This window comes from Capricornis sumatraensis, chromosome 12, assembly GCF_032405125.1.
Source record: "Capricornis sumatraensis isolate serow.1 chromosome 12, serow.2, whole genome shotgun sequence".
NCBI lineage: Eukaryota > Metazoa > Chordata > Mammalia > Artiodactyla > Bovidae > Capricornis > Capricornis sumatraensis.
Genome location: NC_091080.1, coordinates 94,918,616 through 94,945,176, shown reverse-complemented (window position 1 = coordinate 94,945,176; position 26,561 = coordinate 94,918,616). Strand labels below are relative to the sequence as shown.

At 63.1% G+C, this 26,561-nt stretch overlaps 1 protein-coding gene across 1 annotated transcript in view; it reads left to right on the top strand.

Annotated features, from left to right (window-relative positions):
* The window catches only part of GAS6 (growth arrest specific 6), a 31,539-nt gene extending 12,243 nt beyond the window's left edge, over positions 1-19,296 (top strand). The window contains exons 3-15 of the mRNA XM_068984385.1: positions 1,799-1,823; positions 3,049-3,111; positions 5,158-5,280; positions 5,972-6,094; positions 9,667-9,789; positions 10,933-11,054; positions 11,137-11,255; positions 11,499-11,688; positions 13,396-13,560; positions 14,618-14,786; positions 16,889-17,061; positions 17,983-18,211; positions 18,924-19,296. Of these exons, the coding sequence (XP_068840486.1) occupies positions 1,799-1,823; positions 3,049-3,111; positions 5,158-5,280; positions 5,972-6,094; positions 9,667-9,789; positions 10,933-11,054; positions 11,137-11,255; positions 11,499-11,688; positions 13,396-13,560; positions 14,618-14,786; positions 16,889-17,061; positions 17,983-18,211; positions 18,924-19,075 (1,776 nt within the window). The 3' untranslated portion in view covers positions 19,076-19,296. The remainder of the gene's footprint in view (positions 1-1,798; positions 1,824-3,048; positions 3,112-5,157; positions 5,281-5,971; positions 6,095-9,666; positions 9,790-10,932; positions 11,055-11,136; positions 11,256-11,498; positions 11,689-13,395; positions 13,561-14,617; positions 14,787-16,888; positions 17,062-17,982; positions 18,212-18,923) is intronic.
* The last annotated feature ends 7,265 nt before the right edge of the window (positions 19,297-26,561 follow it).

The following is a 26,561-nucleotide window of genomic DNA, read 5'->3' as shown; positions in this document are numbered from 1 at the left end:
TGTGTGACCCAGGTAAAGGTCCCAGACACTCCGGACAAAAGCACTCAGGCACCACCGACACGCTGTGTCTGGAGGGCAGCGTCCGCAGAGCTCAGCGGAGCTGGGGGTGGGTGTCCCCAGCTCATCTGCGCTCAGGGTGGGGAGCATGCGTGGCTGCGTGGGGGCGGAGTCCCAGCCTCACCTGGGCCCCGCGGGGACGTGAACGGCTCTCCTCTCCCCTTCGGGCGATGGTTCATGAGGAGCAGAAGGAGAGGAGGGGCTCGAGTGTGCTATGCCGTGGAGCGTGACACGGCCAAAGCCCACGGCAGCCCCGCTGCAGACCTGGGCGGGCCCCGCTGCCTTGGGTCAGCTCCTTGAAGGGGCTTTGGCCACATGTTCCCGCGTTTACTCCTCCAGGAGAGGGCTTTTTCACAGCTGCAGGGTCAGTATTAAAACATGTTGCGTTACCATCAACTCGTTATGATTTGGGGAAGTGGAGTGCATCCTTCTGCAAAGCTGCAGCCTCGCGGCTGCCTGTGAGAGGCAGGCACCCGCCCTGCAGGCTCCCTCCTGCCCGGCCCTGGTCCGACCCCTGACTTCCTTGCCCTGAGCAGGCCCTGCCCACCCCCGCCCTGACTTCTCTTTCAGAACCAAACCCCTCCCTGCATAACAAAGCCCGGTGCCCTCTGCTCTCCTGCGAACCCCAGACAGATGCCACGACCCACAGATCCCGGGGGACACCGAGAGTGCTCACCACAGGGCCCCAAACACACCTGTCTATCTGCTCCCAGAGCCCACTGGTGCAGGACTGAAACTGGGAGGAGAAAACGCAGCCTGGTTTGTAGGGAGCAGGTCTGGGAGCCAAGGGGGGCAGGCCCCTCCCCCCGACCCTGCCCGGATCCCACCTTCTCCAGTGCTTCAGAAGCCCTGGACTTGGACTTGCTTTTAAGATAACATTTTTATAAGAAGCACCCCTACCAGAAGGTTATTTCTAAAAGCATGAGCTGACCGCATCTACCCAGGGCGCCCCCACCCAGCCCCCAGGCCCAGGGGCCCAGCCCAGTGATGGAGGTGACACGGAGTCATGGGGAAGCAGGGCTGCGGCTGGCCTGGAGTCTCAGCTTACTCATCTGTGATAATGGGCTCATGACAGCGACCTTCCTGGGAGGGTGGTCAGGAGGGTTAGACACCAGCAAGCTGTGGAGGTCCCTTGGTTTCCTTGGGGACGGGATTTAGGACCAAACGGCTCCACCTTCAGCCCTGAAGGGTGGCAGAGGCAGGGGCGGGCTGCTGTGACCCCGCCCCCTGGCAGCTGGAGACCAGCTCCAACCTTGCAATTCGCTGAAAGGACGTGCCCTTCACTCCCTCTGTCCTCTTCTGGCCTGGTTTACAAACACAGTAGCTGCTGGGAGTCCTCCCACCAGAGTCTGAGGCTGGGCTCTTTCCGGCATGTTTCTCATCCTCCTGAAGGACACTTTACCCACATGGGATAGCTGCTGTCGGTGGCACTGGGCTGCTAGTTATGCCCGGTCTGTCTCAGCACGCAAGCACCCTGCAGAAGCCCTGGGCCTCTTGGGCCTGCCCTCCCCCTGCCCTCCCCTCCCCTCGCCCTGCCTCTCCCCTCCCCTCCCCTCCCCTCCCCTCCCCCTCCCTGCCATCTTAGAGGCAGAAAGCAGCTCTCTGGACCATCCTTGCCCTCGTGCTCTGCAAGCACCTGCCTCCCGGGGGGAGGGGGAGGTTCCTAGCCCAGTGGCCATGGGGGTGCTCAGACGCCAGGCACTGCCAGTTAACCGCTGCCTTTCTTTTTCTCTTTCCACAGGAGTACTTTTATCCAAGGTACTTGGGTAAGTTGAAATCACGGCCTCCTTTAGTCGGGGAGACGTTACGTGTTGGAGGAGAGGTTGCTCAGACCTCACCACCGAGTCGTTCCTGCAGGGACAGAGCTCTGTGACGGTGAGGTGGGGCCTCCCAGGCTCCCAGAGCAAAGCCTGGGCTGCGTCCCTCCCACCGTGGTGACCGCTAGTGTTGCCGGCAGCCAACGTCGCTGTTGGCAAACCTCCGCTCCACTCTGACCCCCAGCCTAGCTGGTTAGCAGGGAATATGGTTGACTTAGTCTCAGGACTCCCCCCTGTGACGTTACCAAAGACCCTGTGGAGCTCTTGTCTGTGTGGGCTGTAGCTATTGACACCATAAGACTAAAGCTGAGAACATTAGAGATGATTTTGCTTAACTTGAACGACAAGATTGTGCAAGCAAGCCGCCTTAGCTGTCAAGCAGCGACGTCTCTATGAGTGTTGGGCGGAGGGGGGCTGGAAAGCCCCCTGGACTCTGGAGGGAGTGAGAGGAAGGCGGCCTGTCTCTCCAGGGTGATCCAGAAGTCCCCATGGAGCTGCTCCTCGGTCAGTGCTGTCCAGAGGGCTGCTGGGATATCTGTACTTATAGCGAGAGAGGCATTCGGGGCTCTCCCTTCCAATGGGTCAAGGGCATTTGGGTCACTTTTCCGCTGGCCTTGCAGCCTCGTAGAGCTCCTTCTCTGGGACACACGTCTGGTGGCAAGCAGGGTGGACCGTGCCCGGCCCTGAGCAGCCCAGCCCGTGCCCCGTGCGGCCTCGCTCCTGGGGGTGCGGGTTTGTTTCCTCAGGAGGGGTGACTGTGGTCCCCTGGACCACCTCATGCCCATGTCCTTCACATCTGCTTGGCCAGCAGCGACCTCCCAAGAGGCCAGTGAAGTGGCTCAGCACCCATTGTGCCCAGACGCATGTGGTCGCTCCCCAGCGCCGGCCCCGTGTGGAGGCCCAGTCGACTGTGTAGGAGGGAGGAGGAGCTTGGTCTCCAGCAAACCCAGGGTGCTGTTCCAAACAGGGTCAGGTTGAGATGGAGCTCAGGTCTCTGCCACGGTCAGAGAGCCTCCCGAGGGCCACCAGAGAGCCTTCTGTGCAATAGCAGGAGCCTCCTCCTCAAGGTTACAGGGGCCGGCGCCCCGTGGACAGAGCTCTGCCCGATGGAGGCGCCTGCGTGCGTCAGTGTGAGCACGTCTGTCCGGGGTGACGCCTTCTCCGTGTCTTGCAGAATGCATCAATGAGCATGGATCTCCGTACAAAAAGAACCCAGCTTTCGTCACCTGTGTGCAAAGTAAGTGTGCTCCTGCCTCACAGCCCAAGCCTGGGATCTTGGGGTCTCGCAGTCTTTCCCAGGGGCTCCGAGTGTCCCTGTGGCCTTCGGAGCCACAACCTGAGGTCAGCCCCCTCCGCACTGAGCCAAAGTGTGTGCGGCATGAAATGCATACCTCTGCGAGGTGGAGGGAGGGCCTGTCTGGGCCTGCCTCCTGGTCAGTCAGGTCCGGTTCACCGCGGCCCCTGGTTCTGAGAATGTTCCCAGCCCACTCGGTGGGCAGCATGCTTGGTAAGCAAGATGCACTGGCAGACTCGGGGGCTCTGTCCAGTCTTTTATTATAACAAACAAGCCAGGGTGGCCTCCTTGCCTCCCTGAGCACCTCTGCTGGGTAAGCTCCTAGGAGTGGAAGTACGAAGGGAAAGCTGTGTCCTTTCCCGGTTTTGACGCAGACCTGGCCGATTATCCCTACAGAAGGCAGGAGTGCCCCCCAATACTTGCACCAACCAAATGTACTTCTTTTTACTTATATCTCTTCCAGTAGAAAAGTGAGGAAATGACCCTCAATCCGTTCAGCTTAATTTTTCTTACTCATGAGTGAAGCCAAGCTTCGTGTATTTCTTTCTCTGCAAATGGCTTGTTCATATTCTTTGCCTACCTTTCTCAGTTTGTAGGAGTTGACGATAGATTTTGCAAGTTAGCCATTTGTAGTAAAGGTGCAAGATTCCCGCCACCCCCCCCCCCCGCCCCAGCTCACCACGCATCTTCATTATTACTATTACTTTAAATCATCAGATGATAACACTGACATTTCTGGTGTCTGGTCACATGGCTTTCAATCCACACATACACACGTCTCAGCTGAGCCTGACTCCAGGCCTGGCTCTGGCCTGAGTCCCATGGAGCAGACACGTTCTCTCTGCCCCCTCAGCCTCTGGTGCAGCCATCTGTGACCCCACTGTCCCCACAAAGGCAGTGTCTCAGTGCTTGCCCTTCTGAGCACGCCCTGCCCAGGACATAACTTGCCGTTGCCCTCACATTTCTGGAAGGAGGAGCGGAAGCCTCGAGACTGGCCTCCACTGACCGTGGCAGATGCCTAGCATTCCAGTGCACAGGGCGGCATCCCCCTGCACCCTCCCCCTGCACCCTCCCACCGCCGTCAGCGGGCAGATAACCACTCACCCCCCTCCTGTGGGGCCTGGATCAGGACTCAGCCCAGAGCCTGTCCGCGGGCTGCCTGCGCCCACCAAATTCTTCAGAAGCTTGGGACACCCGCAAGCACACTCCTCACCCTGCCCCAGAGATGAGCTTCCCAACGAGGCAGCAAAGGAAAGCGGGTGGAATTCTTCCTGCTGGGAGTTGCCCGCCCCCAGGAGAAGGCGGGGTTGCCCTCTTGGCCTGGGGACCCTGAGATTTGTAAAGGGGGGTGTTGGGCATTCTAGGCAAATTCCAGGCGAAGGTAATGAACTCGGGCTTGTCCTTCTGCAATAACTTAAGTCTAACTGAGTGTGTCGGGTGGGGACGCACCCTTGTCCAGCTGCCTCCCATGGGGCCCCTGACGTGCTGGGTGCTGTGGGGGGATGGTGGGACCGTCCGGGTCGGGAGCTGCCTGGCCCCGCGCACGTCCCCAGCTGCCCAGGGGTCCTGGGCATGCTCCAAGCGAGCTGGACGCGGGGCTGCTGAGCGCTCGGGGAGCAGGGGCCACTGCTCGAGTCTTGGGGAAAGCTGGACAGTGGGGTGGGGCCCTGTACCCACCTCCTGTGCCTACCGGGGCCCTGTGACCCGCTCCCTGGGAGGCCTGGCTCTGGGACCCTGCCTGGCCTGGCCTCTCCCCCACTTCCCCAGGGTGCAGCCCCAGCCTCTAGCTTGTTGGGTGGGTGGCCGCTCCCTCCAAGATGACCTGAGTTTCCTGGGATCAGTTGGGGCCTAGCCGGCCTGGTCTGTGAGCCCCTCTGGGGAAGGTGGGAATCGTATGGCCAGCCAGGGCCAGCAGGGCTACCTCAGTGCCCTGGACCTGCCTCCACGCTCTGCCAGCTCAGGGCCCCCTTCTCTTTGGTTTCCACTCAGAGCTGCCTGACCAGTGCTCTCCAGACCCCTGTGATAAGAAAGGGACCCAAGTCTGCCAGGACCTCATGGGCAACTTCTATTGCCAGTGCAGAGACGGCTGGGCAGGGCGACTTTGCAGCAGAGGTGAGGCTGCATCGCCTGGGGAGATGGGGCCACCCCTCGGGGCCGCCCAAGGGCCTGGGCTGGTTGGGGACACAGCCACACCAGCCTGTCTGGCTGCAACAGGAGTGAGGAGACTTTGGGGGGCTGCCAGCTCTGTGGGGGCACAGGACCCTCGCTGGTCGGCTCTCAAGGGGCAGATGGGTGGGCGGGACCCGCAGCCTCTCAAGCCTCCCGGGGGCCTGGACATCTGGGCAGCGGGCGTCCTGCCGCTGCCCCGGGCAGGGCTCCATCCAGCTTGAAAAGCCACCGTGCTGAGCCCCCAGCAGTGCCCGAGCCAGGCCAGCTCTTCCAGGGCGCCGGGGGGGTGGGGGGGGGGGGCACGCCTCCCTGAGGCAGGCTACCGCACCGTCTGGGCCCCCATCGATCGGAAGGGAGTCGAGAGCAGGTTCACCTCTGCCCTCCTTGAGTTCACAGTGTGCTGGGTCAGCAGAGAAGCTGCAGGAGACCCCTGGGACCTGGTTAGAACCCTCGGACACTCCTTTGCTGCAGAGGGAGCCCTGAGCCCCTCAGAGCCTGCCATCCAGCCACGGAACTGGGTCCCTGTGCCCCCCACCCAGGATCTGAGGGTGGATTCCACGGGGCTGGGGCTGCAGACGCTGCCGAGTGTTCCAGGCGGGTGTGGGTCACCTCTGGCTCCGTATCCTGTTCCCAGATGTCAATGAGTGCAGCCAGCAGAACGGGGGTTGCAGCCAAATATGCCACAACCAGCCGGGCAGCTTCCAGTGTGCCTGCCACGGGGGCTACACGCTCTCCCCAGACCGTCGGACCTGCCACGGTGAGCCTGAACCTGGACCCCCAGCCTCTGTGCGCACCCGTTCGCTTTTGCAGTTGCCAGAAGCCGGCAGGCTGAAGCCTCCATCGCTTGGCTCCTCTGCACGAGGCTGAGGCTGTGGCTGGCTCCTTGGCTCTGGAGGGAGGGCAGGAGGACGTCCCACAGACACAGCACATGCCCAGGCTTGTCCGTGGCCACGGGCCCCAGAGCCGGGACACAGGCTGATTCACGCAGACCTGTGGATGGAGCCAGCCCAGCTGGGGAGGCCTGCCTGCTCGGGGAGAGGGGGTGGGGTGGTCGCCAGGCCTCCTTCCCGGCCACAGAGCCTGCAGACGTTCCTGTGATGTCAGGGCACCGGATGCCTTGTGGGGAGGTGCGGGCAGGACGCCTGGGGTCCCACTGCTCACTGCTACAGGATCAGAGCTCACAAACGGTAGAAAGGGAAGGTGCCTTTAATCAGAGTGCTGGCAATCTGGGGAGATGGTGGGCTCAGCAGCCTCCAAAACCACCTCCGAAGCCTCAGCTTGGCCTTGAGCACTTTTAAAGGGATGCAGAAAGGAGTCTCATTAGCCACTGAGATGGGGTGTCAGCGTCCTGCTCCCCGCACAGCGTGCAGGCCCCTCAGCTCTCCTCACGGCCCCTCCAGGCGCGGTCTCACTCTTCGGTCACACAGTTTGTTCTTGAGGTTACTGAAGGGGAAGCTGGGGGAGTGATCTGGTCATCTGTTGTTTGTTTCTGGTTCTTTGGTCCGCAGAAAGAACCATGAAGTTAAGCAAGGTGCTGTGTGAAGGTGTACTTGGGCCAGAGATGGGCGAGCAGGGCGGGGCCTGGTTAAAAGCTGGTTACAACACAGCTTTGCTAAAGTGGCGAGAAAGGGGGCCTCCTGCTGAGGGCAGAGTCCTGCAAAGGGCTGCTCACAAGTCCGCACTTGACAGAACGTCACTGCATCTCTGAGGGGTTGAGCTGAAGGTCTGTCTTCTGTAACCTTCCTGCTGACACGGGCGCCACGGTCTCAGAGGGAACGATGTCTGTGTAGGCCTGGAGCATCTCTTTGCTGACGGTTTCAGTTGCCTCCTTACACATAGGGGCAGAACAAACGATTCCGATGCCCACAGAGACACAGGCTGTTGGGAGCGATAGGGTGAATCCCATCCTCTCAAGGCACAGGCTTAGCTCTGCTCAAGACGAGCCACTTCCGGCACCTGCAGCCCGCGCTCCGTGCAGTCTGCCTCTCGCCTCTGGCGGCAGTCACAGCCTCTGTAAGCCTCCTCAGAAATGCTCATCCGCCTCTGAGTGTGACCGTGGTCCTGAACAGAACTGCTCAGTTTCGCACTTGGGGGTGGGGGGTGCCTGCAGGGTCCTCGACGCCTCCAGGGTCCTACCTTGCCACTCCCGCCCCGCTGGCTTCCCAAGGCCCCGGTCACCAGCCTTCCTCTGAGAGAGGTCTGCTCTGGAGTGAAGCAGAAGGCAGCTACCCTGCCCCCCCCAACTTCTTCAGTCAGTCTGGGGCTCCCCACAGCCAGCATCCTGGGCACCCCAAGAAACCACTGCAAGCTGCCCGCTCCCCACAGGCACCCCCTCTCATCCCACTCTCCAGAGGCACCTCGCCTGCCTGCCTCCCTCTCTCTGTGAATTCCTATCTGTCACGGCATCACGAGGGGTCAGGGCCCGGGGTCTGGGAGCCCCAGAGGGGCCCCGAGCACAGACACGGGTTGGCTCTCTTATCTGGAGAAACCGCTTCCAGTCCATGCACGTCGGTGCCCCCAGGGCCTGACGAGACGCGGGAGGCCTCCACGTGTCCCGGTGGCGGTTCCCATCCCTGCCCTTCACAGCCGTCTGCCTCCCCCTGAGAACATGCTTCCAGGCAGGCCACGTCGCAGGGCGGTCACTGTGGGGCGTGCAGGGCAGTGCTCAGGAACCCAAGGGCTTCTCCCCCGCTTCTCCCGGAGCCCTTCTCTACTCTGGCTCAGCCTCTCCTGTGCCCGCAGCTTCCAGGGCAGTCCCGCGGGCCGGCCCAGACTGCAGGGCTCAGACTCTAGGGGAGCCCTGTGCTGTGCGTGTGGTGCCTCAGGCACTGGCGCCGCCCGGAGAAGGCGCCCTCTTCGGGAAACCCCGAGGGGTGGCTTTGAACCTCTGGTCGGCCTCGCAGACCACCCAGGGGTGAGGCAACCTCTGGCTCTGAGTGAACCCCAGCATCCCGCATCCCTGACTGCAGGGCAGCAGGGCAGGCCCTGCGCCTTGGCGTCACCGATTCCTTAGGATCCCTGCAGTGAGGCACCTTCTCATCATGTCCTCTGTGGTCAGCCCTGAGATGCTGAGCGCGAGGGGGTGGGGACCCTGTGCCTGCGGGCTGGGCTCCTGGGGTCTGCTCTGAAGTGCTGCCCAGCCCTTGCAGACGAGTCTCTGGGCACTTTCTCGGCTGCCGACGGGGCCACCCAGGGGCCATCGTCGCTCATCGTGGGCTTTCACGGAGCCAGTTCGGTCGAGCAAGACCGCTGGGTGGGCTGTAAGCTTCCCCTACGACTGTGGTGAAGTTTCGGCAGCTGACAGCCCGGTGTGGGGTACCCGCCCAGGGCCCCCAGTGTGAGCGTGGTGCCTGCCCGCCTGGGGGCTCCGCTTGGCACCTCCCGCCCCTGAATAGCTGGGGCTGGTCTGGACCTGGACCCACTGCCAGCCCTGCCCACGTGGGCTCGGCCCAGCCTGGCTCCTGCAGTGCCTGTGGGCTGGGCAGCTCAGTGCAGATCAGCCCTGACAGCGGGGGCCCCGCAGGTTCACAGGCTCCCTGCGGGGAGCACGTGCATCACTCCCGCTGTCTCTGGGAGGAACCTTAGTTTCCACGTCTGAAAGCCCATGTTTGCCGAGCTGCGCTTGTGACAGAGTCGGGAGCAGCTCTGAGTCTTCGCGGGCAGCTCTTATTTGAAGTACCAGCTGCACTTTCTAGAAATTCCCTCTGTCTCCTTAGGAACCAGCTCTTGGCTGCAGGCTTCTCCTGTTGATACTGGTTTGTCCACGTGGCAGAGGGGAAGGAGCCTCAGGACGACCCCGGACAGTCACTGACTGTGGCTGTGGTGCTGGTTTTCCTCGGGCAGACCTCAGTGTGAGGCCCATGCAGTCAGCCTGGTGGTCGGGGGAACTCTGGGGATGCGGGGTGGGGCTTCAGGTTAAAAGGCCCCGGAAGCACCTTTTTACCTTCCTGGCCTGCTGTCATTTGGATTCGGCAACAACTCTGTGCCACCGGCCCAGCCAGAGCTCTACAGCGACAGGAATCAGGCTTCTCAGCCAGGCCCCGATCAGAAACTCCCCACCCGCCCCCAGACCTGCTTCTGGGCTGGGGCTGAAAACCCAATGGTTAGAAGGAAGGGGAGAGACAGCGGGGGGGGGGGGGGGAGGGGATGGACGGTGGGAGGGGGAGGAGAGGGGGGGAGGAGGACGCGGCACTGACTCCGCCAGGCAAGGCTGGGCTCCTCCCACAGAGCTGGCCGCCCCTCCGCAGTTCCTGGCCAGCCGGCAGCAGCTCCTTCCAGGCCGGCCGCCAGTACGCCTGGTGGACCTGACGCAGCTGGTTTTTCCTGCAGACATAGACGAATGTGTGGACGCGGGCGCCTGCGGGGCGGCGCGGTGCCAGAATCTGCCGGGCTCCTACTCCTGCATCTGCGACGAGGGCTACGTGTTCAGCTCGCAGGAGAAGGGCTGCCGAGGTACCCACCTGAGGCCACTCGGGACACACAGGCACGCACAGGGTGCCACGCTCCAGGAAGCGCTGTGTGCTGCGTGCTCCCCAGAGGATCTGAGTACCTGCACGCATGTGACGTAGTCCCTGCCTCACCACACACACGACGTGGCCCCTGCCTCACCTGCACGCACGCGACGTGGCCCCTGCCTCACCTGCACGCACGCGACGTGGCCTCTGACTCACCTGCACGCACGCGACGTGGCCTCTGACTCACCTGCACGCACGCGACGTGGCCTCTGACTCACCTGCACGCACGCGACGTGGCCTCTGACTCACCTGCACGCACGCGACGTGGCCTCTGACTCACCTGCACGCACTCGACGTGGCCCCTGCCTCACCTGCACACCTGCGACGTGGCCCGACTCACCTGAACGCACTCGACGTGGCCCCTGCCTCACCACACACACGACGTGGCCCCTGCCTCACCACACACGCGACGTGGCCCCTGCCTCACCTGCACGCACGCGACGTGGCCCCTGCCTCACCACACACGCGACGTGGCCCCTGCCTCACCTGCACGCACGCGACATGGCCCCTGACTCACCTGCACACACGTGGCTCCCGTCTCACCATACATGCGCTGTGGCCCCTGCTGCACCTGCACGCGTGTGACGTGACGCCTGCCTCTTGTGCGACTGGCCCCTCCCCAGAGACACAGGGAGGCGGCAGGCGGGGCCCCGGCTCTTGGGCAGCTACCTTCTCTCCTGCTCCCCAGTGCAGCTGGCCCAGCCACGTCCAGGGGCCCAGACAGCCACGGTGCCTCCCACCACCTCCCTGCCTGGGGCCTGTGGCTGCCCCTCTACGAGGAAGGAGATGGGTGGTCCCAGCCTGCCTCCCCAACCCCCCAGGCCATCCCGGCTCCCCCACCCTGGCCACTGTCCTGGGCACAAACCCACGCCTGAACCGTGAGCCTGGTGGCCTGTGTGTGCCGACCTGGCCGTGCTGAGGGCTGCCATCCAAGCACACAGCTGTGTCCCCAGGAAGGAGCCGGGTGGGAGCCGTGCACCTGGGCCACACAGGGCTCCACGCTGGGCCTCGCATCCACTGAGGTGTCATGGGGGCAGGCTCTGGCAGCCCCGTGGGCTCAGGGGCTCCCTTGTGGTCGCAGACATGGACGAGTGCGCGGAGCAGCGCTGTGAGCAGGCCTGCGTCAACTCCCCCGGGAGCTACACCTGCCACTGCGACGGGCGCGGGGGCCTGAAGCTGTCCCGGGACATGAGCACGTGCGAGGTAGCCCTGCGTGGCGGGCGGGGCGGCAGGGCCCTGGGGTTTCGGCGCCCCCACCTGACAGCCGCGACCCCCGCCCCGACAGGACATCCTGCCCTGCGTCCCCTTCAACGTGGCCAAGAGCGTGAACTCCCTGCACCTGGGCCGCATGTTCAGCGCAATGCCCGTGATCAAACTGCTCTTCAAACGGCTGCAGCCCACGAGGTGAGAGGGTGGGAGGGCATCCGGCCCCGAGGGGACATGGGCACGAGGCTGCCCGGTCGGGGCACCTGCCGCCCAGCACAGCCACGTGGGTCTCAAGGCTGGTGTCGGCCTTCCCTGCCCAGCGACTCACTGCCAGCATCAGCGTGCCGACGGCTCCCAGCCTGCCCACCTGGCGCTTCCTGAGGCCGGGCAGGGACACAGGCCACAGCTTACGGTGACCCTTTTGCTCCCGCTGGCCCGCAGACTGGTGGCTGAGTTCGACTTCAGGACCTTCGACCCCGAGGGCATCCTGTTCTTCGCTGGAGGCCACCAGGACAGCACCTGGATCATGCTGGGCCTGCGGGCTGGCCGGCTGGAGCTGCAGCTCCGCTACCAGGGCGTGGGCCGCGTCACCAGCAGCGGGCCCGTCATCAACCATGGCTCATGGCAGACGGTGAGTGGGGCCCCCGCAGCCCTGCCCAGGACCCCGCGATGCTCACGTACACTCCCTCAATGGTCAGCAGGCACGGCTCCAGCAGGGCGGCTCCGGCAGGAAGCCTGCACCGTGACGGGCGTTATCTCATCGCAGAAGCTGAGCTGCGCTTCCACTGCCGGGACCACAGTCCTCAGTGGACCAGCTCCACTGGGGCCACCTGGCTCTGTCTGGAGACGCTTCTGTTTGTCACAACGATGGGTGGGGGCTCCAGGCCGCTGGATTGAGGCCAGGAGGGCCACTGGGCCCCTGCAGCACACAGGGCTCCCGTCCCCAAGGACCCTCCAGTTCAGACCATCAGCTGCCCCAAGGCTGAGAACGGGCCGAGGTCTGGGTGCCTGCCTCGCCGCCTCATGCTGTCAGTGGGGGTCAGGGTCGGCCGTGACTCACAACACCATCCCGGGCTCTGCCTCCGGGCCCGCTCCCATCCTGCTGACCTCCAGGGCTCACACTCGGCTGCCCCTCGATGGAGGCGCCCTGATCGCCCAGGGCCTGGCCTTCGGCCGTCGGCTCTGTCGGTACCACGATGCCTGGAGCAAAGTGGCCTGTGACACGCGGGCTTCCTCCCAAACTGTTAGCACTGGGCTTTTAGAAGTAAGTGCTTGAAAGAGAAATGAGAAAAGCATTCTTTTCTCCTTTCTAAGCAAAGATAAAATGGAAAAAGTTGCCCTGGCCTCCACGAATAAAAGCACTGTGGACGTTTGCTAGTGTTTCCATCCCATCAGTGGGTCCAGCTCCTCCACTCCTAGACTCTTAAACCCCAAGCATCGTCACGACAGCAGGAGGCGGCCTTCTGCAAAGGGCCAGATGAGACAGTCGCTCTGCCGGGAAGCTGTCCCCGGGGTTGAGGATGCTCCACACATGGGGGCCCGCTGCTCCGAGCTCGAGGTGCACAAGGAGGCTGAGAGCTGCCGGGACTCTGCCGGGCAGTGGGGCTGGGGGAGGCACAGCCAGCGGGTGCGTGGCCCTAGCACCCCGCCCACCTCAAGACACACCCGGCTCCACGACGACCTGCCTGCTCTCTGGCGCCCGCCAGACCCCCCGCCCCCGACTTTGCCTCCTCAGCAAACTCAGACCCCGCACCTGGATGTTTCTCCACTGGAGCCGAAAAGGAAGCCAGGGGCTACTGGGGCTGAGGAAGACGCACCGAACACAGAGTGACCGGCTTTAAACTCTCCTACAAGGAGAGCAGGGGAGAGGGGGGAGTTTTACAGAGAATTCATGTGCTCACTCAGCATCCGGTCTGCGCCAGGCACTGCCCCACTGCAGGAAATGCCCGGGTAGAAGCTGTGCTCCCGCCTAAACATGCGCAGCTGAGGGCAGAGAGGTGAAGGACCAGGGCGGAGCAGAGAACCCCGGGCTGATGCGCAGGGGCGGTGACCCCAGGCTCCTGAAGCAGCTCCCTGGCTCAGGCTTGAGATGGCTAAGGGCCAGAGATGGGGAGGGGAGGCTCCCTCGCAGGGAGGGGGACGAGGGGGTGGAGCGGCCCCCTGGGGGAGTTGGCGGGGCCTGAGCCACACCGTGGATGCCAGGGAGGTGGTGTAGGTGGTGAACCTGGACCCCCGAGGCTGGGGGTCTCCTGGCCCATGTGGTGATGGGAGCTGGTACGCCAGCTTGGGCCCCCCTTCAGGAGCTGCACGCCCGCCTCATGGCGCCTGTGCTCCTCAGATCTCTGTTGAGGAGCTCGAGCGGAACCTGGTAATCAAGGTGAACAAGGACGATGTGATGAAGATCGCTGTGGCCGGGGACCTGTTCCAGCTGGACAGAGGACTGTACCATCTGAACCTGACCGTGGGGGGCATCCCCTTCCAGGAGAAAGACCTCGTGCATTCTGTAAGCACTCCCCTTCATCCCTGGGGTCTGAGCCCAGGGGGCTGCGGAGGACAGAGACCACATCCTCAGTCCCCAGGGTCTGAGCCCTGGGTGGGGGAGGAGGACAGTTAACACGCTGACCAGGTCTGGCAAAGGATCTGGGAAAAGGCGGACATCTCTAGAATATAATTAGCCACCGGTGCAGCTATCTCACCTACCTTGCTGTCTCTTTCTACGAGACTCATTTGCGGTTTCGTCTGAATCAATAATGGAAATGTCTACTTTGGAGAGGAGATAAATCACAATATTATCCTCTCACAGAAAGAACAATGAACTTATTTTTTAACACTTTTTGTGGGCAGTCCCCAAGAACATTTTGGGTTGTTGACGCTGTTGGGGTTCCCGTAGGGGAAGTAAGACCTGATGAGAGATCAGTGTTGGTCGTTTCTCAGAGTCCTGTCCCTTTTCACCCGCAGTGAGCCCCTGGCTCCGAGTTGGGTTTCCACAGCGGGCAGGAGACAAGAGTCCACACGCTGAGGCTCCGAGTGGGGGCAGTGTCACAGCACGTCCCCCCACCCCGAGGGCTGAGGGCTATCCACACCCCGGAGGCTCTCCTGGTTTTCCAGACGAGGCTGGGCTGGCCCGACCTGCTCAGAGCTGTGGCAGGTGCGGCTGAGCTGGAGCCGTGCTCCGGGGGCCTGGCGTGAGCACAGGCGTGAGCACGTCCCCGTGCCTGCCAGCCGAGGGGGGACCGGGCGCCCCGCGCCTGCCAGCCGAGGGGGGACCGGGCGCCCCGCGCCTGCCAGCCGAGCGGGGACCGGGTGCCCCGCGCCTGCCAGCCGAGGGGGGACCGGGTGCCCCGTGCCTGCCAGCCGAGGGGGGACTGGGTGCCCCGTGCCTGCCAGCTGAGGGGGACCGGGCGCAGGCGGGGGTGGGGACGGCCCTGAATGGGTCCAGGGCAGAACGACTGCCCTCAGCAGAGTCCATTCCCGCGGGCGGTGGATTGCCACGTGCGTGACCAGCAGGGCGCCGTAGGACGGGCGGCACCAGGGAGCTGCTGGGGTCTCTGTCTCACCAGATGAACCCACGTCTGGACGGCTGCCTGAGGAGCTGGCACTGGCTGGACGGCGAGGACACCGCCGTCCAGGACACGGTCAGGGCGAACACCAAGATGCAGTGCTTCTCCGTGGCCGAGAGGGGGTCCTTCTTCCCCGGGAGCGGGTTTGCCTTCTTCCACCTGGATTACGGTGAGTCTCCGCTCCTGCCAGGGGATGGCTGTGCTCAGCCTTCTGGCCCAGATTCCCCGGAACAGCAGCAGCGCCCAGTGCCCCCCAGGCAAGCACCTGAGGGATGGCCAGCCCGGGCGCTGGGTTGCGGGGAGAATGAGACGGCGGAGGGCCTGTGCCTGAGGCAGGGGACGCTGGGCTTGAGGCGGGAGCTTCCAGGAAGGTTCTGGAGCGCATCTGCGGCCACAGCGCTGTGGGCCGAGGGGCTGAACCACCAGGAATCCAGTACTCCAGCCTCAGCAGGAAGAGATGGGGAGAGGCCCCTGGCGGAAAGGCCCGAGGCCCCAGCTGCAACTGTGCCTCAGAGAACTGAGGCTTTTCCAGCAGCTGCAGAAGCTATAGAGGAGCTTTTCTGTGACCCCAGTAAGAGGGGGGCAGGCAGGGCGGGCAGCCAGGGGTCAGGGTGGCTGCAGGGGATGGCGGTTTGCCCAGAGTCCCTCCCGCTTCTGTAAAGCAGGGCCTTTAATTCCTACGACCTCTTCCTCTTTAGTATTAAGAAACAGTTTAAATCAGTCATCCTTGCACGCTGACGAGTGGGCACCTAGACGTCAGCTTTACGTGAAATGAGTGAATGTTCCAGTTTGGAACTGTGGCCGCGTCTGCCCTGAGGGGTTGGCCTGCACGGTGTGGACCGTGGGGGTGGGGGGCACAGCAGTTCTGTTTGAGTCTGGCCTCAGGATTTCCCCAGATTTCCTCCAGCAGGGCCAGAGCTAACCTCTGCCCCCAGGAGGCACTGCTGTGCCCGGGCTCGTGGCCTTGGTGGCCTTTGACGTGAGGATGTTGGGCGGCTGTGTGTCACGGCCTGGGAGACACGGCACACGGACCCGTGAGCCTCTTTCCTCGGGGCGGCAAGGTGTGCCTCACCCCCCGCCCGGCATGCCCCAGCGCCTCTGCTTCCAGACTCCGAGCCTGTCACGGTTAAAGGTGCACACGCAACCCTCACCGCCCTGCGTGGCCCAAGTGTGGGGACGGTCTGTCCAGGGCAGAGATGGGACCTGCTCCCCCCTTCCCATCTCTTCTTGGCTTTACCTGTCACGAGCGCCACCAGGTTGCCCAAGGAGAACCCTTCACTCCTGACTGCAGCTCGTTTGGAGCACACACCGCCCCTTCAGCCCTTGCTTCTGTGCGCGCAGACCGGGGGCATCCTCGTGGCGGTTAGTGTCAGGCGCAACACACTTGCGGCACAGCCCCACTGCCTGTGTGCCCGCTTGGCTGCAGGGCTCAGATCTGCAGGTTATGAGAGCCGCACGGCGGTCGGGGTGGGCCGTCCTGTCCTCCTTACGACACACAAGGGACGTGTCAGGAGTTACAGGCACCGTTCTCGGCGGCAGGCCGAAGATCTGGACTCAGCGGGTCTTAAAGCCCCAGAAGCCACTGGGCAAGGGGCACGCGGGTAACCCCCTGGCACCCGAGGAAACCTCCCAGGAGAGCTGAGGCGCTGGCCCCTCAAACTCGCCTCTGGCAGCCAGGCCCCTCCCCCCACCTCCGCCGGGGACCCCGCAGAGATCGCGACGTGGTGTTCGCGTCTGAGCCCCGGACCCAGCACGGCTACCAAGGCTGCTCTGGATGACATACATGACCCGCGCAGGCGGCTTGTCGCCCACACATGCCTACCGTGACCTGTAACGCGTGTCGTGTAGGTGGCGCCGGGCCCGCGGAGCGTCGATTAGAGCGGAAAGGCGTGGCTCGGGGAGGAAGACTGGACGCGGTGTCCAGCCGTCTTCACTGCCTTCCCAGCCCTTCCCGGTCCTTCCGTTTGTGGGGCTGAGCCTGTGCGGAGGGTGGGCGGGCTGAGCCCCGCCCCATTCCTGTCCTGGGGGCGGGGAGTCAGGCGCCCAGGGGGTGGGCCCGGCCGGACTGGGTGGGGCGGCCGGTGGCCGCTCAAACGGGTTCTTGGGGAGTGGCCAGGTGGCCATTCTCGGCGGGCTGGGGCCTCAGGAGTCCGGCGCCGGGCCCCCTGTCAGTTCCTGACGGCCGGGCCACTGGGCCCCGACCTACCGGCTTCCCGCCGCCCCTCCGCCGCGCCATCTGGACCGCCTGGTGATGCGCAGCCTTCCTTGCAGCGCGGACGTCCCCGGCCAGCGGGATGAAGACCACTTGGGCAGTGGAGGCCGTGGCTCGGGTCCGCCCCGCCGCGGACACCGGGGTGCTGTTCGCGCTGGTGGGCGACCGCCAGGCCGTGGCCCTCTCCGTGGCGCTGGTCGACTACCACTCCACCAAGAAGCTCAAGAAGCAGGTACCGCAGGCTGCTGCCTGCTCCCCCCCACCCCCCTTGCTCTGAGGCGGAGCCGCCGCGAAGCTCAGCACCACCTCTCGCCCTCGAGCTTCCAGCGCCCACCTCTCAGCAGTGTCTCAATGGCCTCTGGTGGCTCAGGGACGGTGCTTGAGTCCCGCAGGCTGGCTGTGCAGTGGGGAGACCGTCCTGCCCCCCCAGCGGTGTAATCTGAATTAACCGCTTGTATTTAAGCCGAATGATTTTGCTCACAAATGACGTGTGTGAGTGTGCAAACAGGCCCACACCCTCACCGGCCGCCCCTGGAGGCAGGCAGTGCTCTGAGTATCCGCCCCTGGCCAGGCCGCCGTCACCTCCATAGAGTCCCCACCCCACCCCCGACTGTCACTCGTCCCCGTGCCGGCTGCCTTCTTAGAGAACAGGCAAGAGCAGTGGAAATGGGTTTATTCTCCTGCCTCTGTCCCATGAGGGGTGTGTTCCCCACGTCAGCCCACCTGCAGGAGCCATCAGCTCCCCTCTTTACTGTGGCTGCGAGCTGATGGGCACGGACCCAGGCTTGGCCCCTCTCTGCTGCTTCTGTGGCAGCGCCATGTGCAAGGGGCAGCTCTGCCCTGAGTCCCGGTCGCAGACACAGTGGGAGCCCCGGTCACCTCTGCCCAGGCCGATGCATGTGTGGCCCTGTGGCCGGAGCGTGTTTCCTCCACGTCCCACCCGGGGACACGCAGCTCTGTATGTTGGTCCTCAATCACGTTGGAGGGGGTCCAGCTCCCCGTCATTCACACGTGTAGAAACCGTGTTCTTGTCACGCTCTGGCCATAAGTGACCCTACCCACGGGAGACCCATGGGCCTCGTCAGGACAGGAGGGCCCACGGGCACGTGGCCACCAGCCCGTCCGCCCCAGTCAGCTGTGTCTCTCCCCACAGCTGGTCGTCCTGGCCGTGGAGGGCGTCACCTTGGTCCTGATGGAGATCAAGGTCTGCGACGGCCAGGAGCACGTGGTGACCATCTCTGTGAATAAGGACAGAGCCATGCTGGAGGTGGACGGTACCCAGGGCCAGGGTGAAGTGAGCCCAGCCGGGCTGCAGGAGCGGCTGGCCGTCCTCGGGAGACACCTGGAGGGCTCCGTGCGCACCTTCATCGGGGGGCTGCCAGGTAGGGGCCCCGACTCGCTCCCCCAGGCAGGGCCGGGCGCTGTGTAGGGAAGGGAGGCGGGCGGAGCCAGCCTGTAGCAGCATCGCCTGCGCACATCGGCCCTGGCCCAGCTGCTCTGGGGTCAGGCTGACAGCACACTCAGGGGGACAAACATCGGCCTGAAGCTGTCCCCCACCCCACACCTTCCAGGAACACCCCCCATGGGAATCAGATGGTGGGTCTGGCCAAGGCTGGCGGAGAGGGCCAGCCCATGGCCACACGGGGAGCCAGGTTGCTCCAGTGCCTGCCCCCGAGGCCTGGTGTCCAGCTGCCCGGGCAGCAGGCCGGGTGAGCCTGCCCCCGCCGCATCCGGAGGTGGCATCCCAGCAGCGCAGGGGAGGTGGGAGAGGCTGGGCCTTCCTCCGCTCCGGCGGGCCTCCACGTGTCTCGGCCGCCAGACTCCAACCGCATTTAGTTTTAGTAAACAGCTCTGAAGAGGATAAGAGAGCCTGGAAGCCCTAGGCATGGCTCATTCGGGACGAGGAGATAATATTTAATGGATGCGACTATGTGTGCCCTCCTGTGGGGTCGGGGTGCCGTGGTGCCGTGCCAAGCCTGGTGGCAGGCGTCTGCTGCCCCCCGGGGCTCGACGCTTTGCCGGAGACGCGGCGGGGCGCCCAGACTCCGGGCGGCTCACCCGCTAAGACGCGCTTGCTCTTTCCCCGCGGCCCAGATGTGCCCGTGACCTCGGCTCCGGTCACGGCCTTCTACCGCGGCTGCATGACGCTGGAGGTCAACCGGAAGGCGCTGGACCTGGACGAGGCCGCCTACAAGCACAGCGACATCACGTCCCACTCCTGCCCTCCCGTCGAGCCCGCCGCCTAGGCTTCCGGGCCGCAGACGCCCCGCCCCACGCACGCCGCAGCCTCCGCTAGGCCGCGAAGCGCGGCGCCCGCGCCCGCGCCGGAGACACTGAACCCTCCGCCGAGCCCCTCGGGGCCTCCCTCCCCGCCTGTAACATACGTGTACATAGAGGACTAGCCTCAGCGCCGCCTGAGCCGACCCGGGAAAAGAACTCTGTTATTTTTATCACCGGCTGCTGCTTTCTGACTTAAAACTATGGAAAAATAAAATATTTACAGAACCTTTCTAGCTCTGTGTTGGCGGTGTCCGCTCCTTGCTGCTTCGCAGCGGGCCGTCACCCCGCTGCTGCTGCCCGAGGTCGCGCTGGTGGGGACAAGCCGCTTCACTGGAAGAGGCCGCGCCAGCGCCCGCCGGCGGGGCTGGAAGTACGGCAGGTCAGCCCCGCGGCTCCCGGACACGCCCCCCCAGCCTCGGCTCCCCGGTTAAGCCGGGAGCCTGTTTCCTCATTTTGAGGGGCCGGGCAGTGAGCCGGGTCTGCAGGAGGTGAAGTGGGTGGGGCCTCGCGCTCGGGCTCCAGGAGTAGGGGGCGGGGTGGGGGGGGCGGCCATGGGGAACGCGTGGGACCCACGGGAGACCGAGCGGGCGGCTTGTAGCCGCAGCAGGACACGCCCAGGACTGTGGGCACCATCACAGCATGGGCTGCAGGGGGCATCTCCAGCACCTGCTGGCTTGACTCCATCCCCAAAGTGGATTCTGCTTTTATAATAGACAGACTTTTTTCTCAAAAGTAAGATTGTTTATTTTTTCAGACACCAAAGCCCAAAGTGTGTCCTGAAGCTGGTAGGCAGGCAGCCAAGTGTCGGGGTGCCATCTGCTCAGGTCTTGCCCGCCACCCACAGCCTCCTGGAGCTGGCCAGCATGGCTCTGAGAAATAGGGGGCAAGCACAGTCCTGCCCATGCTCCACAGGGGACCCCCTGTTGCTCACCATCTGACCACGGGCCACCTCGGGAGCCCAAAGCCACTCGGGCTGAGCCACCTCTCAGCCCTGGCACCGCAGCATTCCCGCCGAGCGCTCTGGTTTTCATCTACTCTGGAGACGGCTCTGGAATGTTCTTCTGGAATATTCCCCCAGTCAGCTAGGAGCCTGCACCTGGCCGCCCCCTCTCTCACAGAGGCCAGGACGGCCAGAGAGCAGACAGGACACACGCTGAGCTCCGGGACGAGACGCCACAGACACAGGTGGGGGCCAGCTCTCGGAGCCGTCTGACCACCGCGGGTTCATCTTCCCTCCAGGGAGAGCGAGGCCCAATCTGTTTCCTAACGTGGTTTACACAGACTTCCACTGGGCGCCAAGGGTTGTTCTAACTACGGCCAAGAAAAAGCTTACGGCCAGCTCAGAGCCACAGGCTGCAAGACACCTCCCAGCTGTGGTCTGAGTGGAGCTCAGTGTTTTTGTTTTTTAAATAGAAGATCTGTAATATTTGTTTGCGTTTCTTGTTTTTCGGATAGTACGGATTAATTGATAATGGTTGTTGTGTGAAGCGCTGCTCTTAGGGCATGTGGTGGTATTGGAACCTCGGCCCTTGCTGCCTGCTGTCCCCCCGACACAGACCCACACACTGAGACGGCAGAAGCGTCTCTTACACTGGAGCACATCCCCTGGGGCAGTCACCCCTGTGCCATCTCTGCACTACAGAGGTGGGGAATCTGACTCCAGCTCACACAGCACATGCTCTTAGCTCCAACAGAGCCCATGTCTGAATCTAAAGGTGATCTATAAAGCATTTGGAAGATAAGGCAACACTCTAGGCAGTGGGCCCACTGTGATGTGCCTCTGCTTTTGTCAATAAAGCTTTATTGGCACACATTTCTGCCCACTAACTTCCAATTCTCTACAGCTTCTCTGCTGCTCTAGCCAGGACTCAGCGGTGGATTCTCAGCTACGGGCCCTCCAAACCTGTCCCTTTACAGAGGAACTGTGCTGACCCCTTTGATAGGAGAGTGTTTTCATGAACTAGGATTTTTAAAACGTATTTCTTTAAAATATATAATAAAACAAAATACTCTCATGATAAAGAAAAATATGCAAAAATTGGGCTGTGTTAAAATCAAGAACTTGAAGAAAGGAAAGCTGCAGGAAGCTAGCCAGCTTCAAGACTGTGAAGCTGCGGCAGTCATATGGCCTGGTGTTGCCAAAAAAGTGAGTGATGGATCACTGGACAGACAGAGAGCCCGGAAACGGACCCCCAGAAAGAGTCGCCTGGTCTTCGACAGAGAAGTGCAGGTGGTGCAGCGGATGCGGCTGCACCGCGGAGGCCTCTGCACCTTCCTGGCGATTCTGCTGCGATCCCAAAACTGCTCTAGATAATAAAGTCCACTTCAAACAAACCAGCCAACCATCAAGAACATCTGTTCGTCAGGGCACCATAAGGAGCGGAACAAGACCAGCTGAGAAGAGGAAACATCGGGAACCACGGTGACCCGTTAACGTGGGGTAACCGTGTCAGCCAAGAAAGGGTAGAGCTCCTCCTGCAAATCAGCGAGAGTGATGACCCGACAGAAGGCCGGACGGCGCTGGACAGGACAGGAAGTGCCAGTGGCCAAGGTGTCTGTCCAGGGGCCAGCTTCATCGATAAGGGGAAAATGCGGGCGTGGGCAGCTCAGGAAGGAACCCCTGCGCCCACAGCTGTGAAGGGTTCTCGCGCCGAGTAGGACCCAGTCTTGGCAGCCTGGAGCTGAGACTGGTCTGGGCTGACCCAAGGGCCGGGGCTGGGTGTTTTCCAGCAAAGTCCAAGTCTCCCATGCATCCTAAATCCACACCAGGAGCGCCGCATACACACAGGAAGCCCAAGACCAGCCAAGGCCACCCACAGCCAAAGGGGCAGTCACGGGTCCCCGTCTCGGGGCGGAGCCCCACGGTCTGTCGCAGGTGTGCAGCTCAGCAGAGGACAAGTCACGCACAGCAGAACCGCAGGCGGGTGGACCCAGGATGGGGGGGCAGCCCCGGCCTCGGTGACGGCCCTGCTCTGCGTAGCTGCCGCTCACACCGGGGTTCTCAGCGCGCTTTCTGTTCAATTTATAGTAGTCATTCGGTTTTGTGATTGAAGAGTTTGAGCAAAGAGGAAAGGGAAAGAGGCAGGTGCCACCCACGAGCTGCTGAGGAGTGAGGCCCTGCCCGCTCCTCTCGGAGCACCGGAAGGTCATGCTTGCTCCCACCAGCTCAGTGGGCCCTCCCCACGCCCAGAGCAGGGGGAAGGACTGTCAGAACAGGAGGGCAGGGCTAGGGGGCGCTGGTGACTGCAGGCTCCCAGTGCTGCTGCTAAGGGGTGTCTTGCTAACTGAGCACGCTCTGTCCCCTGACCACACGCAAAGAGCGTGTCCTCTGTGATCCAGCTCGCACACCGGAATGACCACTCGCCAGCAGTGTGCAACCCAGCAGGTTTCACACCTTCACAGGGCTGTGCAGCCAGCACTTGGGTCCAGTTCTAGAACATTCCATCGTGGCAGCAGGGAACCCTGTTCCCATCAACAGCCTCCCTGGCCATCCCACGCCCAGCCTCCAGCCCGCCTCCTCATCTGTGACCGAGGATGAGGCGGGTCACTCAGCAGAGGGAGGCCCCACCGGGACCCGCCCCGTGGTGGTGCCCGGAGGCACAGCAGTCACACCCCACGGGCATCAGGCCCAGGGAGAACCTTCTGGGCTGGGGAGGCCTTGGCGGAAATGGTCCCCGGGAGGGGCCCCTGGAGCACGCTGAGGCCAGGTCGGGGCAGGTGCTGTGTGCCAGGCGGGGGAGCTGCCCTGCAGCCTGGAGGGCAGGAGGGGGCACACGGGGTGTGCAAGGGAGGGAGTCCCGGGGGCCGGGGAGAGGGCCCCAGCAGGCTGGGGCTGAATCGTTCACATGCTTTATGGCTAGGCTGCTGGATAGAGACGTTGTTGTGGCAAGAGCAAAATTGCTGGCTTTGGCGTTTGATACTTTGTATCAGCTCCAGGCGAGATGGAAATACCTGGCAGGGCAGACGCAGGTGTGGACAGCCTGGGGAAATGCTGAGCCCGCTGACCCCACCAGGGGTCGTGTCCGAGGTCAAAGGTCAGCCCACGACCTGGGGCGCAGGTTTGCTGCAGGGCTACAACTGCCCTGCTGCTTGCGCCGGCGGCTGCGCCTTCGCCCCCGGCAGCCCCAGACCAAGGTCTTCCCTGTCCAGCCGCGTGTGCGTCCAGGGACCACTGCGGGGACCGCAGACCCCTGGCTGCGCTGAACACTTCGGTTCTTAAACTCTGGGTGGATGAGGCTCTTGCTGTGGGGCCCCGGATGGGTCAGCGGGGCCGGTGGACATCCTGACCTCGGGCAGCGCGAGGGGTGAGCCCTGGTCAGACCCCAGCGGAGGCCCGCGCTGAGCTCTGCCATTACCCGCTGAGGAAGCCAGAGGCCTGGGAGTCAGCCGTGGGATTTCTGGCTCCAGGACGCCCCTGGCTCGGGGCTCATATCTGAGTGCAGAAACTGAGGGGGCGGGACAGGGCACCAAAGGCAGAGAGGAAAGAGAACTCCTTCCAGGTCTCGAGCACCGCCCAGCCCGTGGACACGGGGTTTCTGCTCAGGTGTGGCGCCCCTTCCTCTGCAAGCGCTGGGCCGACCCCTCACAAGAGCAGCTCTGGGGCTCAGCCCTGACGTCCTGTCTCCTCTCCTCTCCTGCTCTTGCCTGGCACGGTGAGCACCAGGTCAGATGCCCCCAAAGGGCAGGATGCCGGTGCCCCGCAGGGGAGCAGCTGCGCTGGCGCCAACGCCAGGGCTCCAGGGAGGCAGGCCCTCCCCCCAGCGGCTCTAGCCTCGTGGCCACGGAAGCTCCTGGGATCAGGCAGCATCCCCACCGCGACCGACACTTCCAGGAGCAATGACAATGGACACGTAAGGGTGCTTTCACACCGCACCACGGAGCCCAAGACGGCTGTAGGCAGAGCAGGAAGCCCTCGTGCTGACCCACAGCCCTCTGCCCAGAATTCACGTTCAAGCAACACGGCTGCAGGCGTTTAAACATCACTTGTTTCTGCACTTTGCACCCAAAACACCGAGTACATGAAATTAAGGATCCCCCGGACAGGAAGGACTCCTCCTGGAGCCCGTCCGACCCAGACAGACAGTCTCTCTGGCTCCAAGGAGCGCTTGTCCATCCAGGACTGTGAGGTGTGGTCTGTGTCGTTCTTTGATGCGTTCAGGGCGGCGAGCGGGGAGGGCAACTGGATGGGCACGCCCTGATCCTGAGCAGGCCCCTGGGCACCACACACGCAGAGCCCTAAGTGCCTGCAAGGTCCACCAGGTGTCCCCAGTAAGTGGGGACAGATGCCACAAGGGAAGGTGGGATGACAGGACCTCGCCTGACATGAAGCGAAGTGAGCAGACACACGTGACGGGGCTGGGGAGGGGGCTCCTGGCCGCTTCCCCTGGACAGCAGGAAGCCAGGCATGCCTGCAGTGGGGAGGGAGGAGCTGGGCCCTGGTCCTCAGCCCGCTGGGGTCACTCGATGACTCCTGACTTGAGACCAACACCCTGACATACTCCTCAACATAAATAAATGTCTCAGTGACTATGAAACTCTTTATGAAAAGCCCCTAAATTTATACGTGTAACTTTTGCAAAGTCAGGAGTTTGCCTCCTTGCCTTTGTGATGAGGATGGCTCACGTTAGGGAGAGGACGGCAGTTCGTCCCGGGATGCGGTCCGGACGCCCCCTTCCTTCCCTGCCCAGCGCCCAGGCCGCAGGGGCACCTGCTGGGCTGGAGCAGAGCTGGGGACCCGAAGGGGCTGTTGAGTGTCGTGCGTAGTAAGACGACCTTCCTCACCCTAAACAAGGCCCGTTTGGTCCCTGTGAGCCTCAGAAACAGAGCAGTCTCCGTGTTCTCTGCAGTCTAGGCAGGGAAGCACAGCCCTGTGAAGTCTCCTCTCATACGCCATTGTGTCACGTGATGTTCAAACCAGGTTTCTTTGGTGGAAAATGACCTGCCCAAGTCTCAGGGCTGGGCCAGACTCATCCTGCAAGAGCCTGCCTTGGGCACAGGGGCACCTGCCCTGGGGCTCGGGGCGTACACTCAGCCTCTCCAGGCCCCAAACGCCTGCCATTGTGACATGACGCCCCCAGAAGGGAGAGCTCTGCAGAGAGGCTAAGTCCTCAGCCAGCCAGCCAGCCAAGTGAAGGACATTTCAAAGCCTCCACACTGCTTCTCAGCGGCCACAGGGTCCATCGCAGCCGATGGAATTACTCTGCCTAAACTTCGCTGGGTTTGTTTTTTAACAATATGCCCAAAGCGAGTCAAAGAATTAACAGGATTGGCCACGATGACTTTGAGCTAAAATTCCAAATTGATGAGGAGTGGCCTTGCTGGGTTTGTAACCTTTGGAGCTGAAATTCCAGGACAGTCTGGGGTGGGGCCGCGTCCTGCCCACAGAGGCCACAAAGCCAGCGCCGGGCTGGGCCCACCCGCAACACGGGGCTCGCGAGCCCACATCTGACAAAACACCGGCGTGTTCGCTTGACCACGGTTTGCACACACTGCCCTTTATGTTGCTGTTACAGACTGAAGGTTTGCGGCCACCCTGAGCCTGCTGCACACTTTCCCAGCAGCGTTTGCTGACTTCGTGTCTCCGTGTCCCATTTCAGTAATTCCTGTGATGTCTCAAACTCTTTATTATCATAGTTGTATAGTGACTCCTGATCAGTGGGCTTTGATGTTACTATTGTGGTTGTTTAGGTATTTTCAGCAAGAAAATGTTTTCAATGAAGCGATGTACTTCTTTCCGGTAAACAGCACTGCTGACGGCGGACGGGGGGGACGGGGCCAGGGAGTCCGTGCCCACCCGCCCTGCCCACTCACCCCGGGGCCAGACACTGCACGGGTCCCTCCTGCTGCAGGGACGCATCCAGGCTCGGAAGAGGGAGACGCGTGTGAACGTAAGGACCGTCCTGAACGTGGGGCTGGACCGGGTCTGCAGGACGGAACTGCGTCTCCGCCGGTAGGGGGCGCCGGAGACCGCGTCTTGCTGACCCGGCCGCCTCCCCTCCCCCCAGCCCGCCCCCGCTCCTCCCGCGCCCTTTCCTCGGGCTCTAAGTGGGGACTCGGGCCTGCAGCAGCTCCAGGCCTGCGCCCACCTGCTTCCTCAGGCCTGTCTGGCCGCGGGCACGGCTGCTCCCAGGCGGCCCCTGCAGGGGTTTCTCAGCAGAGAGCCGGCATCTCAGGGGCGCCTGCGCTGCAGCTGGGGGCCCATGTGGGGTGCCCCCGCCGAGAAGCAGACCCGGCCCTGCTGGACACCCCAGGGGCTGACAGTCGGACAGACGCAGCCCCAGGAGCTCGCCGCCCCCCAACCCCAGGACACCACTGGAGCAGAGCCCACGCGGAACCCCGGGCCTGCACAGGCCGTGGACGGAGCTTATACTCGAGCCGGGAGGACTTCCCCTGGGCAGACGCGCACCAGGAGGGCCGCGCTGAGGGTGGCCACCCTGCCCTCCCTGGGAACAG